Here is a 16808-nt window from a genome sequence, read left to right as displayed (position 1 = left end):
TTCTCGCAATGTGGCCAAAAAACTTTAAAACATTTGCAAGACACTGAGAGGAGAGTCTGGTCTGAATGTTTAGCTCTTCGAGAATCGACTGATTGGATCTGTGCTCCGTCCACGAGACGCGTAGCATTCGTCTCCAGCACCACATTTCGAATGCGTCAATCCTTTTCCTATCCTCTGATTTTATTGTCCATGTTTCGGCACCGTAACTGAAGATTGAAAAAATGAGTGTCCGTACCAGTCTCATTTTGAGTTTTTTGGATAAAGAGCGGTCCTTCCATATTTTTGACAGTCGACTCATCGCGTTCTTGGCCATCCCTATTCTTCTGCGAATTTCCGTAAGGGAGGAAATTTTATTATCTGCATAAGAAATTCAAAGAAATCGCTGAAAACAAACGAGTCATTTCCTCTCACAAAAGGCTTGTGCTTATGTTCTTTATCTCCAACTCTATTCAAAATATATATTCAGGAAGTATTAAATAACTGGAGGAGGAAATGCACTAGGGACAATGAACGGACGAACAACGAAAAGGGACATTCAGCAGAAAATACAGCAGAGTCAAAATGTGGCACAACCACTAAACTCATTACATATTTTAATCTCCTAGAATTAATTTACGAATAATAATAATAATTTACGAACTCAAATAAGTTCTCGATGTAGGGCGATCGAGGTACCTCTCATTAAAAAGACGTTCCGCTGCATGGAAATGATTTCCACATTCACCAATTATTAACACAGCTGCTACTTTGTCGGCTACAGTACGTACCATTCTGCCTTTGTAAAAATTTAAACGTCTCGTTAAACAGTAATTAAACTAAATATTAACTAAAAACAACTTGACTAAACTAAGCAGAAACAGAAACTAAATATTGAGCTATAAACTCTTTTGTAAACTAAAAACAGCTAGAGAATTGACAAACATCAACTTTTTTAATAAATAACCAAAGGCAGACGTTAGAATTTTTATTAATTAAATGCCAAACTAGAATTTTAGTATTTCTTGTTTATTATTTAGTACATCTTAAATCCAAACAAAATTAATATGATTGAATAGGTATATTTAAATAATTGTAGTTTCGCATTTAATTAATAAATATTCTAACGTTCGCCTCTGGTTAATTATCAAAAAAGTTGACGTTGTCGTAAAAACAATTAGAGAATTGAAAAACGTCAACTTTTTCACAAGTATAGATAATAAAATAATAAATAATATAAATAGAAAAAAAAAATTTGTCTGGAAAAACAATTTTAAATAGTTTCGCTTCACATGGGCTTCTCAGCGAAATCAATCACAGATGAAACGCCATGCGGCTACATCTGTGAGCGAGGACTGAAAGCCACATTTGAGAATGGGCCGGATTAGCCCAGTGCATTAAATAAGTTGGATTTAAAGTTTTCACGGGAGTTAAATGTGATTTCGGTGGTTTTTTTGGGTTTGACTCCGCGTTAAATTGTTTTGGTTTTTAGAAAAATCATTGTTTTGACGACGTTTTGGCTCAACCTATATATATATATATATATATAATATATATATATATATATATATATATATATATATATATATATATATATATGTATATATATATATATATATATATATATATATATATATATATATTGTTATGCTATTTAAATTGTATTATATTGCTTACTTAGGAAAAATCCTGTCTATATTTATTAAATGATCTAATCTCCAATTAATCACAATAAATCAGCATTAATTAATTACAATCTCAGGCTATTTAAATTGTACTATTTACCTTTGATCGTGGATTCAAAATATTTTCCAATTGGCTTCCTAATCGGGATAGGTAATATGACCTGAATAAAATACATAGAATTTCAACTGAACTATATGTGAGATGTCCTTTATTTTAATGAAATTTTATATAACAATCAATCCTGTAATATTTGCAATATACTAACTTTAAATATATGAGAAGTTGTTTTCTATCATGGACCCAAATGTTATTTTACATTGATTTTTAATATGTGTTATAACTAAGCTCTTTTTATAATTCTTTTTTTTTTTTAAGTGATCGCAAAATTAACTGTCTCTATTATTTATTCAATTTATTTAATTAATAAATGAAAATCACACTCCGGCTCTAATGAAAATTGACTGACCTTTCCTTCTCTGCCGTTGCAATTCTATGGCCACGCCACAACAAAAAAATCCTTTCTCTGCTTCTGCTCCTATTGTGGTCCAGATGACGTACACCTTTCTCCTATCTGTCACTGTATCTGCAAACCAACAACTCGTGTTAGTCTATGCAGCCTCCTTTTTAGCCAATCTCCGCGCCTGTTTACAACTCCAAATGTTTCCGGCTTCGTCTGCTATTAATATTCTTTTACCCTTTGGTTTTCTATCTCTCTGTACCCCGTTCCTCACACTGGTCAGCTTTTACACAGCAAATAAACACACCCGGTAAATTACGTCTTCGGAACTTCAAACAAACACAAATCACAAAGCTCCTTCCTTCTTGGACGACTAAAACTGACTAACTAACCTTTTTTTCTCTCTCCTATCTCATAGCCAAAACCAACCTCCTTGCATTCAAAAATTGACCAATAAAAATCATCCACCTCTGTGACGTATATCATTACCAACCAACTCTCTCTATAAAACGTCATTCGGGTAATTCCAGAAAACAACCTTCTTTAATTATTCTAACTAAATCTATCTGCTTTACAAATATTTCTTACTAATAGCTACAAACGATACCTGTTTCTCAATTCAATGTCTTTTGTTAATAAACTTTTACCGATATAATCTTTCGGGGAGACAAACCACCGCAAATCCCGGTCCATTGTTTCAAACACTTTCTATATACACTTTTATTCCGGGTAAATCCATTCCACAATAACCGACTTATTTAAATTTCTTATCGATAATATTTGAAAGTCTTGTCTCTGAGGCCTAATGAACAATTCTTCGAACAACTTAAAATACATATTTTGTCTTATACAGGATGTTTGAAAATTTATATGCCCGTGTCTTTATGAAAATCAATAATTTTAATTTTTATTTAAGTAATAAAATTTGTATATCGGTTTTTTATTGCTTATGGACATTCAAAAGTACAACAATATATATATATATATATATATATATATATATATATATATATATATATATATATACAAACAAGAAAGGAAGCACTTACCCATGGTTCGATTCGCTCAGCTTTACCAGTATTCTTCGATTCTTGCGCCTGTTGTTTTACGGACAACGCGAGTTTCAATCTCCTATTTACAGCTTCTGCTTCCTCCACTCTTCTCTTAAATACGTTCTGCTGTTTACTATGAATAACTTTCATTCTTGCAATTTCACATTCTTCACCCATCGCCAGTTTGACTTTGGTTTGCGTCAATTCGAGTATTTCTTTGTTTAAAACTTTGATCCGTTCTTCATCTTTGGCCTTCGTTTTTATCAATTGATTTTGTTCTTGTACCTATAATAAAATAAATTAAGTAAAAAAATTAAGCCAGTTTTGTTGATATCGAAAAAATATTGTTGAGTTAGATACGCTTGTTTGCGGCGCTGTGCGTTAGAGAAATTGAGAACCCTATCAGTCGTCGAACTCAAATAAAGAGATGACCTTCGAGAATTTTCGGACATCCCGATGGAAACCGCCCTAGATAGTAAAATGCAGGGCGCAAGACCAAAAGGAAGGCCACGGAAAAGGTGGGAGGATGAAGTGGCAGCAGACGCGCAAAATTTGCTAGACGTGGACCGGCAAGGTTGGAGGCATAGTTTGGAGGAGGTTAAGGCTCGATTTGGGCTGTAGCGCCATTGGAGAGAGAGAGACGTTACGACCAATGAGGGCGCCTTTTGGACTGGCTGCTATAATTTAAATTTTTTCTCGATTTTAATCGTTTTTAGGGGCCAAACGAAAGACAAAAAGAACTTTTTTTCTTTAATATATATTTAAATTAATTATGTTGTGATTTATAGCATTTTTCCAAATTTAAAATTTTATGTAAGTTCCTATTCTTCTAAGCAATAATTATTAATGTAATTAGTAAGTGCGATATTTGTAATTAAGTGAGTTTTGAGTAAAAATAAAATTAGATAAACCACGGCATGCTTCACTTAATCTCATAACGCACAGAACAACGTACCAATATTGTGCTAAAAACCGTTGTTGAAATATTTAACACAAACTACACTTTATTTGAATAGGTTCTGGATCTGGTTTCCAATGGCATGTCAAGTTAAATATTGTGTTTTTATTTGGATTAAACTCTATACAAGCTATATGAGAATTTAATATAGAGATCTTTTTGTCGATTTTGAAGCGGCATATGACAGTGTCGTAACATTAATTACGATTTAACTGTAGCAGATAGAGAAATGCAAAAGGAAATAAGACAAAGGACAAAGGAAGAAAAAATGAAAGGAAATCTAGTCAGTGTTGGGCTCAACAAACTAACTATATGAAAGGAAGAATGGAAATGGAACAGGAACGAAAAAAAATTTGAAAAAACAAAAACTAAGTGTAAATAAAAGATTGAAATATAAAATAACATACATGGCAATGGATATAGAGAGGAAAGGGAAGTGCAAAAAAAAACAAGAACAAAGAAATAAGGAGAACATAGAAGAAATATGGACATATATACAGGGCGTTATATTTAAAATAACAAAATTACTGTTCACTTCCGGTATAACCGGAAGTGGCATATTTGTCAAAATATTTTCTTTAAATTCGTCATAACTTGTAATTACATCTATTAATTTACCTTTTTTTTCAACTCAATTAACTGATGCTCTAAGTCTTGAACTCTCTTCCTACGTTGTTCTGACCATTTTCCAGGATTAACAATATGTTTTAACACATGCTGGAGTTCCACCTTTTCTTGTTCCAATTGCGCAATTTTTGCTTCATTTTCTGCAATTGTCTAAAAATTATACCAAAGAGATAAATAAGTTAGTACGAAATGATGGCAATGTTAACTTTATGAATCGAAATGTGGACTAGCCAAAAATAGATTGATTGATAAAGATTTTAACAAAAATAAAAAAGAAATAATAATATTTGACACTAACAAATTGACATTTTTTAGGCTTTTCTTTTATCTTTTTAAGATGTTTCTGACTACATGAAATTGATTGTAATGTATTACGGTTAAACTGGTATTGAAGTGGAGATTTCAATAAAGTACAATATACATGGTGTTGTATTTAAAAATCTAAAGTTACTAATGATATCAGAAAAATATTAAATCTGGCAACATTACAAACATCAAATTTCATTTTTTCATTTCATGTTCATATTGCAAAATTGGTGTATCCCTGTTTTTGTATAATACGGACTATCCATTTAAGAGATAATTAGGCGTTTCCAGGCCATTGGTGCACTCTGTATATGTACTGAATCTAGATTTAGATGGACTATCGATTTTTTTTATTGTATAATGGCATTGGCTTAGACAATTAGCCAGACTATGTGTGGTAAGTTGGTTCACCTGTTTTTGTATACAATAAACTGACTGGCATACGAAGACTGGCATACAATAAACGACTACGCAAAGAAGAAAAGAAAACCCACCGAAGAAAAAAGAGAGAATATATGAACAAAGAACTTCAAGAACTACAAGAACTAAGTAAATCAACAGAGACAAGAAAATTTTATCAGAGACTAAACAAAAGCAGAAAAGACTTCAAACCGAGAACAACGATGTGTAGAGATAAGGAAGGTAATATATTGACAGAACAGCAAGAGATACTAAGTAGATGGACAGAACATTTTACGGAAAAGTTTGAAGGAGATCGGAGAGAGACGACCCCTGACATACCATTAGACCAAGCAGACAACAGAGAAAAGACTCCACCAACAATAGCCGAGATTAGAGCAGCAGTAGAAAAATTAAAGAACAATAAAGCACCGGGATCGGATCAAATAGCATCGGAGTTACTAAAGGAAGGAGGAGACGCACTACAAAAAACAATACATGAATTGATAACAAAGATATGGTCGAATAAACAGCTACCAACGGAGTGGAATAGCGGTATTATTGTACCACTACATAAAAAAGGAAATCAGTTAGAATGTGGAAACTACCGTGGAATCACGCTGCTGAATGCAGCATACAAAATAATGTCCAATGTCATTTATGAAAGACTTAGACTACACGCTGAAAAAATAGTTGGCAAATACCAAAGTGGCTTCTGCAGACAGAAGTCAACAATAGACCAGATATTTGTTCTACGACAGATCCTCGAAAAAACAAGTGAATATAACATCGACACCCATCATCTCTTCATAGACTTTGAAAGCGCATATGACAATATAAACCGAGAATTCTTAATAAAAGCAATGAAAGAATTTAATATACCAACACAACTAATAGAACTGATAAAAGAATCTCTAAAAGTAGAAAGTAGAATCCGGATACAAAATGAATTAACGGAAACAATAGATGTGAAAAAGGGACTACGCCAGGGAGACGCTCTATCATGCATCTTGTTCAACATCGTGCTCGAGAAAATACTGAGGGACACAACAGTCAATACACGAGGAACAATCATTAATAAAAGCGTGCAAATACTAGCATTTGCAAATGATGTTGACATAATCGCAAGATCAAGAAGATAAATGATAGAGGCATACGACCAAATAGAACGAGCTGCACAAAATAGTGGTCTTAAAATCAATCAGACCAAAACAAAATATATGCAGGTAAGAAAAAACGCAGAAATAAGGCAGCCACAAAATATAACAATAGGAGAATACAACATAGAGGAGGTAAAAAACTTTATATACTTGGGATCCCTAGTCACGTCTGATAATAACGTTACGGAGGAAGTGAAGAGGCGAATATTTATTGCAAATAAATGTTACCATGGCTTAATTAGACACCTAAGATCAGATAACGTCGCAAGAAAGACAAAATGCCAAATATATAAAACCCTAATAAGACCGGTACTCACATATGGCTCAGAAACCTGGACACTTACTAAAAGAGAGGAAACGTTGTTAGCCACCTTCGAAAGAAAAATCTTGCGACACATATATAAGGGCACAAAAGAAAACGGAATATGGCGAAGACGATACAACTCTGAACTATACAAAATATACCAGGATCCGGATATTATAACATTCATCAAAATAGGACGGCTGCGTTGGATAGGACATGTAGAAAGAATGGAAGAAGGCGAAATACCAAACAAAATATTCAAACAGATGCCAGTAGGAAAAAGAACAAGAGGAAGACCGAAACTGAGATACTTAGAACAAATAGAAAATGATATAACAACCTTAAAAATAAAAAACTGGAGAAAAAAAGCACGAAACAGATCGGAATGGAGAAGAATCCTAGAACAGGCCAAGACCCAAAGAGGGTTGTCGAGCCAGTGATGATGATGAAACTGACTGGCATACATATTACATTCCAAATATTAATTAACATTAACAAATATTTTTCTTTTAAATTCTTTTTTTTAGTTTTTTTTTCTAATTTTTATGCGATTTAAATCTTTTTTTGATATATTTTTTTATAATTCTTTTTTTTATGTAATATTTTATGTAATTTATCAATCTAATGACATTAAAGTTGTTTTTATATTAAGAGCTTTAAACGCATTCTAAAAAAAAAACTACCTGATAATCGACAACGTAATTGGCATTGATTAATTTCTGCGCCAAATTCTCTTTAATATTCAGCTGTTTTTCTATTTCGGTCAGTTGGACATTTAGATTTAACTGTCTATTTGTATGCGACTCTTGTTTTTCTTGAGTATCTTCTGATTGTTCATTGCCGCCTTCTGCAAAATCTTTCATATTATGTTCATGATTTCTAAAAATAAAAAATTGCTTATTACCACTGGGAATTACTACCAGAATATAATATAAAGTTTATCGGGTAAGTGGGACTTTGGGGTAAGTGGAGCCAACGCTTCATACATTGTAACGATTTAATTTGACTACCGCATTGGGTACCACTTACAGGGGGTTGAAAGTGGGGACTGAGCAATTACTGGGCTGGAAATAGGGTAAGCTAACAAACCGAAATGTTTGCGAACGGCCACTCTTGTTTTGGAGAGCTGGGTAGTAAGTAAGTGAATAAAGGAGGGACTGAATGGGGTAACTACAAAGAAAGAAATCAAAAAAATACTTACAGAAATTTCCTGGGAAACACACATAAGAAGGTTCCTAAACTATTTGAAATGGACGCCGTTTAAAAGAATCCTCTTGCTGGATAGAAATAAGGCTTTGCTTTCCTTATATCACTCTGGATGGTATTTCCTTAAAAAGTTTTTGGGATTGGAATTGGATCAAAAACATTGTCCCACACAAACTACAAATGGTCTGGGACGACCATGGAACACAAAATGGATAATTCTTGGGAAGTTAGAACACTGACTCGGACTTCTGATTATCCTGGATGACAACAAACTACAATCTTCAAAACTCGGCCACTCAATTCCTTCTTAAAACCATGTGGACCTCTCAAATGGTTGGAAACGCCGTCTTACAAATCCCTCACATAGGGCACAGCACAACCAAACTCAATAAAAACTGCCAAATAGCATCTTGAGCCCAAATTCACCTCTCCACAAAACAATTGCCGGCTTTGAAGACTACACGCCGAAAGCTATATCTTCCCAAATCTAAATCTCCTCTAACTGTAACTACTAACTGCTACTATCACTTTACACTTGAATGTCCGATAACCAAAACGAATAACAAAAAACAATAACGAATTTAAAAAAATGGACTAATCAATGAACCCGAAACTCCTATCGTGGTCCATAGACTTGTTGTTTTTCAGTCTGGTAACTGCTTCTTGCATTTCAGCTAGTGAAGGGGAGGTTGTTTCTCTGGTATCCGTTTGATTCAGTATAATTCCATCATATAGTGGATCTTCGTTTTTTTCAAACTTTACTTTGAAGAATTCTGTTCATCTTTGTAGTATTTTACTCTGTTGAGTTACTATATCTCCTTATTTGTCTTTGCACATCATTGTTCTTGGTTTAAATTCTTTTCTACTTTTAGTAGGTTTTAGGTAGAATTTTCTGTTTTCTGATGATTTATTTGGTTCTTCCATTTCTTGGAGTTCTTTTTCTATGTGTTCTCTTTTCTTTCTGCGATGTATTTTCTTCTCTTCCCTCCTTAACATTCTATATTCCTCTTCTGCCTTTCGTGTTCTATGTGTAGTCATTGATATGCATTATTTTTCCCCTCTGTCATGTTACGACACTCTTTATCGAACCACTGTCCTTCAGTTGATTTGAGCTTTTTTTATAGACCCAGGGTCTCTTTGGCCGCGTCTTATAGGATGTTTTTACACGCTTCCCATTCTCTTTTTATATCCTCGTGCTTTTGTATGTTTTCTAGCCTTCCTTTTATATATTCTTTGTATTTTGCCGTTTTGCTATTGTCTGCTAAATTTTTTATTTAATATTTTTCAATTTTGGATCCCTTTTCTTTTTTATTCTTTGAGATTCTGGCTCTTATTCTACTTTCCACTAGGTAGTGATCCGAGTCTGCATTTGCCCCTCGTCTGCTGCATACGTTTGTTACGTCTGAGTAATGTCTAGAGTCAATAATATCATGATCGATCATGTTTACTGTAAACCCATCTGGAGATCTCCACTTTCCCTTATGAATATTTTTTCGCTGGAAGCATGTGCTGGCAATGACCATGTTAAGGGAAGTTGCTAGATTTATTAGTCTGATGCCATTGTCGTTGGATACCTCCATAATTCATAATTCGTTCTCTGAATTTAACGATTTCCGAAGTGGAAATTGAAACGTCAATAAACTTACTTTAACCTTTAATTGTGGCTTATTCCCATTTAAATAGTAATTACTCAATCCTTTTGATACCCTAGTTATCTGGGATGAGTGAATTTTCCCCTTAGAGGGAGTGTAAGCCATATGGCTAAATCTGGATAATAATAAAGAAATAATAAGAAAATACTTACGCAATTTCGGTATCTATCTGTTTTTGATCACTATTTATTTGAGCAAGCTGTTCCTTTATTTGATCCAAAGTTGCCAAATTTTCTTTTATTAAATCGTCGTTATTTGTTTGAAGGCCTCTACTATAGCTATTTAAAGTAGCATCACAGATTTCTTTTAGTCGCACAAGTTTTTTAGTCAAGACATCGCTTGCGTTTTGCAAATTTATTATTTTTCCATGCGAATCGGTGTTGTTAAAAAGGGCGGTAGCAAGCTGCAAACTTAGATCTCTTTGGTTAGTTTCGAAGTCTATATTTTCCTTTTTGATCGAATCTAATTCTTGTGTACAAACGGCTGGGTCACCTAAAAAATAATTTATGATTTTAATTTTGTATTTGTGGAATTATAAGGAGTGGCTAAATATAAGTCCCCACAAATCCACTATAGTCGCTTTTGCATGCAGATGGAAATTGGAGGCATTAGGTCCTCTACAGCTTCAGGACAGGACATTCAGCTAAAGGAAGAGGTAAAGTATCTCAGGGTTATACTAGACTCAAAAATTAGAAAGAATAACAAGCAACGAAGTATATGCAAACCCTTAATGCATTAATTAAGATAATGCAAACAGCTGCATAAGCCAAACTCAGCAATGTGCAAAGACTTGCGTGAATGGGGATAACTGTGATGCCATGTGTACCATTCCAATATCAGCTATGGAGGCTAATAGGCATTTGATAATACAAGAAGAAGCAAGGATAGGAGCATACAGACTAAAATAATCCCCAAAACTTCTCAATGAAGGAACAGGGCATATGACTAGCACAAAGACTGTGATGAAGGCCATCTTTAATGTGGAGTTGTATCACATGACAAACTTTAAGAATTTGTACAGGGTATCTATTTCAGACTGTAATGTATGGAGAAACAAGAAGTGCTACAACCAACAGGGTAACTATGGTCTAGTACACATACGGATTCAAGATTGGGGAGGATGTCAGGACAAGAAAATACTCCAAAAATCCAAGAATTAGCGAAAGCTTTGTCTTAGGGAGAAATTGCACTGTTTTCCAAGCGGAGGTTTATGCTATACTGCAATGTGTAAAGTGAAATAATAAGAGAGCATTAGAAAAAGAGCAGATCCACTGGCGCGTCAGGAAGTGACGTGCAGACTGGTGTGGGACTGCATCAGAGAACTGAATGAACTGGGAAACCGGAACAAGGTTGAGGTTGTCTGGGTACCAGCGCATCGAAGGTATGGCATCGCTTATGTTAAAAAGTGAAGTAGAGGGTAAAAGGAGCCTTTAGTAATAGTAAATAGTACTTTATCTGTCCCTGAATTTAACAGATGTACACAAATAAGTTATTTAAAAGTTGTTTGAGTTAGTGACAATATCTAATACAATGCCTTTGGTAATTACTTTCAAAAAGTTCACAGTCTCTTAAAAAATCTACCTTATTGTGTTCTCCCTTAAAAGCTCTTTCAAATTGTTTGGCTTTAGACTTATGTGAGGAATTTAAAAGATCAAATAATTTGTCCAGCAGGAATTGCTCCAAACCGTGTATATACATTCAAAAGAGCCACTACTGTTTGGCCAAAGACTTGACTAACAAATTAGCAAAAAAAATGGAAAACACTTTAATTTTCTCAAAATTATTTGGATAAATATATGAATCTGTTAATTTTGGAGCAGCTTTTAGTTAGAGGGTAACACTTATCTAAATTATAAGTTTCAATATATTTCCAGGAAATTTCATGTCAAATTATGTTTTTTAAAATTATTTCTAACAGTTTTCTGAAGATTTTTGATCATTTACTAATACAATAAGGATTTTTTGGAGCAACATTTTAGGTTAACCAAACGAATATTATTGGACTCCATGTCACTGATTAAGAGACATACATGTAAATCCATTTCCTTTAATTTTGTTACAATATCAGCTATGGTTGATTTTAAAATTGGGTCATGTTGAGACACACTGTAAAATAACAAAAGTTAACTACTTACTTAATAAACATAATGAACTCTTAGCATAATTATGCTCATTTTGCCTCTCTTCTATGCTTGAACCTTCTAACGAGGGAAATATTCTTGGAATCGCATCTAGATGCAAACGGTTTTTCAAATAATTTCTAAAAAATTTCTTCTCAAAATGATCCCCACATAATTTGTAGCTGTCCAATTTATCAATTTTAGATTTTAGATCTTCTCGTCCACTTTGCAGCAACCATACTAGAGCTCTGTAAGTACAAAAATAAAATTAAAATATGAAAAAAAATCTATTACATAATATTTACTCCAGTCATCAGAGACAAAAACACTGAACCTCTAAAAATCATATGAACAAGCTGAATATCAACATTTTCATGTTACAGGTTTTAAAAACTAGGCTTTAATACTGGAAACTTTACCACTACCGGTCAATGGAATTGATAAATTTTATTGATCTCGTGAAAATCGTTAAAAATGGCAAAAATTGCGCAAAATTTATTTATTGAACATATTTATGTGGATAGGACACTCTGATCAGAAAATATCGGATTTTTACCGTCCAGTTGATATAAATTTTATTTAAAATTGATTTCGCGCGCGTAACTGACTTTCAACATCGCGCCACGGGAAGGGTTCATTCTACGAAAAAAGTGCTAATAAAAATTTTTGTTTAAAATTATCTCTGCTACATTTTTTATTTGAAACATTTATTTTTACGGCGTTACAGATTCTTGGTAAATTGATTTTCCCCCTGTGAAGAGATGTTATAGGTAGGACGGTAAACTTTTTGGAGTCCCAAAATTGAAATTCTCCGCAAAATTCAGCTTGTTCGTATGATTTTTAGAGGTTAATTGGACTAATTTAGTAGACTACAATCTAAATACTTTAATACTCGTTATTTGATAATTCAATTTAAACTTCTTTAACTTAAACTGCCATCTGTAATATATCCAGTATTCATTACCTTGCCTTATCTTTGGGAAAACTAAAAAACGACGCATCGCAATTATAAGCTTTGTTGTTGCAATTTTTTGCTGCACATACCATGTGCGACATGCCCATCTTATTATTTAGACGCTAATGCAAGTTGCAAGTTGATGAAAACAGATGAAAAGATTACTACCACTTATTAACTAATTTACAAGAAGAACAGTCATGAACTGCAATAAATTCACACATATAATATAATACAGCAATAATATAAATAATTTATATCAATAGAAATTATCTACTTGTTCTGTAATTAAACTTTAAAAGTTTTAAAGGCACACCAGATAAAATTTCACTAACAACACTCCGTTTTCAAGATGGCCGATTCCGTCTGCGCGAACAATATGCGCATACTTATTCTGCAACTGTTCTGCAAAACAGAGCAGAGACGGAATTCTGATTTTATGTTCTGTGCTATTAGATATTATAGTCAGCATTGTGCATGTTAAAAATTCACTTGTAACAATAGGAAATATCAATATGTTGAGGTTAAAGTACAAAGTGTAATCTACCCTGAAGGTTTATATTAGAAAATTGTAGAAAAAAGACTGTATAGATAGGACGCAGTTAGAACATTTTTGAATTATAGGTAGGCAAACAACAATACATACATCTAACAAATCGAGGACAAACTGAAAAACTAATAAGGCCCTATGTTTTAAATCAATATTTGGTACCTAAAAATAAGATGTTAGATAAGTGTAAACTGATTTATTTCTAGATTCATAAAATATAGAAAACCAAAAAAAGAAATATATGTAATTTAATATTGGTTGATGTATGAGTGAATATATGGATTGATTAGAGGTTACTGTAATCTGTAATGTTATATCACCTGAATATAAGTTATATTATATGAATGAACATTAAATGAATTCTGAAAAAATCTGATTATATGGGTGAAAAGATTGAATGAGAGATCATGGTATGATTGTAATTGTATACTATTATTTGGAGGGTTTTCGTTGTAAGAAATAGTTTTATGTAACCAACATTACGATGGCTTGGTTCCAAATGTGGCTAACTACAAACCACCCTACCACCAACAAAGGAAATGGAAGATCTGCTAGACCATTGTCTCAGTCAGAAGGTAGAACTTATTATCTCACCATTTAGGCTGGGGCAGCAGAGATAACAACGCCCGAGGTAAGTCTCTTTATGACTATATTATTAAAAAAGATTTGTATATCTTAAATAGAGGCACCGAACCTACCTTTATTAATGTTCGTAGCCAAACAGTCATAGATATCATACTAGTAACAGCTGAAATATCGAATAAAATTCAGAACTGGCAAGTATCGGAGGACACCTCTATGTCTGACCACCGCTGTCTAACCTATAATATTAGTTTGGAAAACAGCCTTATCAATTCGCGCGACTCTAGGAGGACGGATGTAGAACTCTACAACCGACTCTTAGAAGATGCTCTGCGGAATGAAAAGGCTTCAACTCCAGGAACTAATACAGAATTGGAAAGGTATACGGTATCTATACAAAACAAAATAAGCTATGCTTATAAAAAATCCTGTCCAATAAGGATGGTTCCGGAAAGTCGCAAACGCAAAACCAACTCTTGGTGGTGCACTGAACTGGAACACCTTAGGAAGATAGCAAGAACAGCTTCTAATAGAGCAAAATGCACCAAACTCAAAGAAGATTGGGATACTTATCAATCAAATCTCAGAGAGTTTAAAAAAATCTGCAGACAAAGACAAAGAGCTGCTTGGAGAACCTTCTGTGAAGAAATCGAAGATTTCCCGAAGGCTTCCAGGCTACAAAAAGCGCTCTCAAAGGACTCACATCGGCAAGTCGGTCTATTAACGAAGGAAGATGGACACAAAACTTCCAACCCTTGCGAAAGTGCTGAGGTCCTGATGAAAACACACTTCCCCGGTTTTAGCGCCTCAACAGCATCAAACAGGACGGAAGAAGCAATCATAACCTCAATAAACGACTGGCATTTCACCAGAACAATGATTAATGAGGAAAGGGTAAAATGGGCCATATTGTGCTTCACCCCTTTCAAATCACCAGGGCCTGGCGGCATATATCCAGCCCTACTACGGTGGGAACTGGATATCCTTCTGCCGCATCTTGTGGAAATATTCAGAGCCTATTTGGCTCTGAGACACATTCCTAGAAAATGGAGAGAAGTACGTGTGGTCTTCATATTAAAACCAGGTAGGATGGACTATACCCTACCGAAGACTTTCCGACCAATTAGCCTACACATCCTTTCTGTTGAAAACAATGGAAAGGCTATGCGAGAGGTACATAAGGGATGAAGTTCTGGTCCATAACCCACTTCACCCAAATCAGCATGCATATACTTCAGGAAGATCTACCTTTCTGCACTGCGTCATGTAGTGGGAAGAATTGAATGATCGCTGGACAATAAAGAATCCACCTAGGTATATTCATAGACATTGAGGGAGATTTTGATAAAACCACATTCCAAACCATCACTCAACAGCTCAACGTAAGGAATGTTTCCCTGGCCGTAAGCGAATGGATATTCAGTATGCTGTTTAATAGAGCAATAAGCATAAATGTAGAAGACGTTTCTGTTAGAGGCATGGTAACGAGGGGCTGTCCACAGGAAGGGTTGTTATCACCACTCCTCTAGAACATAGTTCTAGATACCCTGGTTGACCAACTCAGCAGCAACGGGTTCTACATAATAGCCTATGCAGACGATATTGCTGTCCTGCAAAGCGGTAAGTTTGAGAATACACTATGTGAGAGATTACAAGTTGCTCTCCGACTAATAGAAATATGGTGCAAGGAACACTCACTATCTATAAATCCTAAGAAAATAGAGATGGTCCTCTTTACCGGGAAAAGAAGAATCACGGGCTTAATACCCCCAAGGATTCTAAACTACTGACTAAATTTTTCTGACGAGGTGAAGTACCTTGGTATTACCCTTGGCAGGAAGTTAACATGGAACTCACACTTGATGGTAAAGCTAAAAGAGTATATATTGCTTATGAGCAGTGTCGGCGAACAGTCGGACGCACCTGGGGCCTTTCGCCCAAAGTGATCGCCTGGGTCTACACTGCTGTCATTAGGCCAATGCTAACTTGCTAACGGAGCTATTGTCAAAGTGAATCTAAAAAACTAAATTGTATTATATTACAGTAAGTAATAATAAATTGGGAGTATTTTTAATGTGGATAATCATGAAGTATATTATTCAGGAGAAGACAGCAATTATCACTCGTAATGTAGGGTTCATAGTCTCAATGGAGGTTAGCAAATGTGTTAGAGCTGTATGCTAGGTATGTATACGAGTTCAACGCGAAACATGAATGTAATACAAGTGTATGCGCCGGCAGCGAAAAATGAACTAAGAAGGACTTGAAAAGTTCTACGCAGAGATAAAAACTGTTACTAACCAACTCAAGACTAGAGATCTCACCATTCTGACAAGTGAACTTAATTCTAAAATTGGAAAAGGCAGAAAAAGTAACATTACTGAAGATTTTGGACTTAACGATAGAAATGAAAGGGGAGACTATTTCGCAGATATTTGCAAATAATGTAATCTTTGGGAATACAGAAATAATGTTATAACGCTCTATTGACACCAATTCAAACACGGAAGGTTTGACGAATTGTGTTCCTTTCACCATTTGTTTATATATTCGGCGTTTCAATTTATCAAAGCCGTAACAAAGCTCTTGTTGAAATCTGTAAATCTTTTACGCTCCCGCGTAAATCGATCCCGCTCAGACTGAGAGTATAGAAGCAGCTACTCAGGGTAAGACCGCTCGTCACTGAGGAGTAGGCAGATTGAGACCTCGTGCCGTTTGACGGTTCTTGTATTTTTACAGAACAAGATACTGGTACGTCACGAGTGAGGGGAGTAGGCAGATTGAGACCCCGAACTCGAACGGAACCATATCCCTCTTG

At 34.6% G+C, this 16808-nt stretch overlaps 2 protein-coding genes across 3 annotated transcripts in view; one reads left to right on the top strand and one right to left on the bottom strand.

The window, feature by feature from the left end:
- LOC140443246 (chromosome-associated kinesin KIF4-like) overlaps positions 1-13216 on the bottom strand; it is a 31322-nt gene extending 18106 nt beyond the window's left edge. For both annotated transcript variants that reach the window (XR_011951188.1, XM_072534389.1), the window contains exons 1-6: positions 12868-13216; positions 11919-12151; positions 9936-10275; positions 7609-7804; positions 4748-4906; positions 3169-3456 (exon numbers count right to left, since the gene is read on the bottom strand). Coding sequence is in view for 1 of the 2 variants with exons in the window: in XM_072534389.1 (XP_072390490.1) it covers positions 3169-3456; positions 4748-4906; positions 7609-7804; positions 9936-10275; positions 11919-12151; positions 12868-12965 (1314 nt within the window). In the remaining variant the exon portion in view is untranslated. The remainder of the gene's footprint in view (positions 1-3168; positions 3457-4747; positions 4907-7608; positions 7805-9935; positions 10276-11918; positions 12152-12867) is intronic.
- Positions 13217-13892: 676 nt separating this feature from the next.
- Positions 13893-16174, top strand: LOC140444245 (uncharacterized). Its single transcript, XM_072535991.1, has 3 exons — positions 13893-13983; positions 14073-14753; positions 16035-16174. The coding sequence occupies exons 1-3, from the start codon at positions 13893-13895 to the stop codon at positions 16172-16174; spliced, it is 912 nt and encodes a 303-aa protein (XP_072392092.1).
- Positions 16175-16808: the final 634 nt, after the last annotated feature.

Source organism: Diabrotica undecimpunctata, chromosome 6, assembly GCF_040954645.1.
Source record: "Diabrotica undecimpunctata isolate CICGRU chromosome 6, icDiaUnde3, whole genome shotgun sequence".
Taxonomy (NCBI): domain Eukaryota; kingdom Metazoa; phylum Arthropoda; class Insecta; order Coleoptera; family Chrysomelidae; genus Diabrotica; species Diabrotica undecimpunctata.
The sequence above is the reverse complement of the archived record's forward strand: the minus strand, read 5'-3'. Positions and strand labels throughout refer to the sequence as shown.

Excerpts from the sequence above, each read along its gene's own strand:
- LOC140444245 (XM_072535991.1), top strand. The coding sequence starts at position 13,893 with ATGGCTTGGTTCCAAATGTGGCTAACTACAAACCACCCTACCACCAAC. Across the intron at positions 13,984-14,072 it reads ACCATTGTCTCAGTCAGAAG|ATTTGTATATCTTAAATAGA; the intron begins GTAGAACTTATT and ends TTATTAAAAAAG. Across the intron at positions 14,754-16,034 it reads AACTTCCAACCCTTGCGAAA|TAAGTAATAATAAATTGGGA; the intron begins GTGCTGAGGTCC and ends ATTATATTACAG.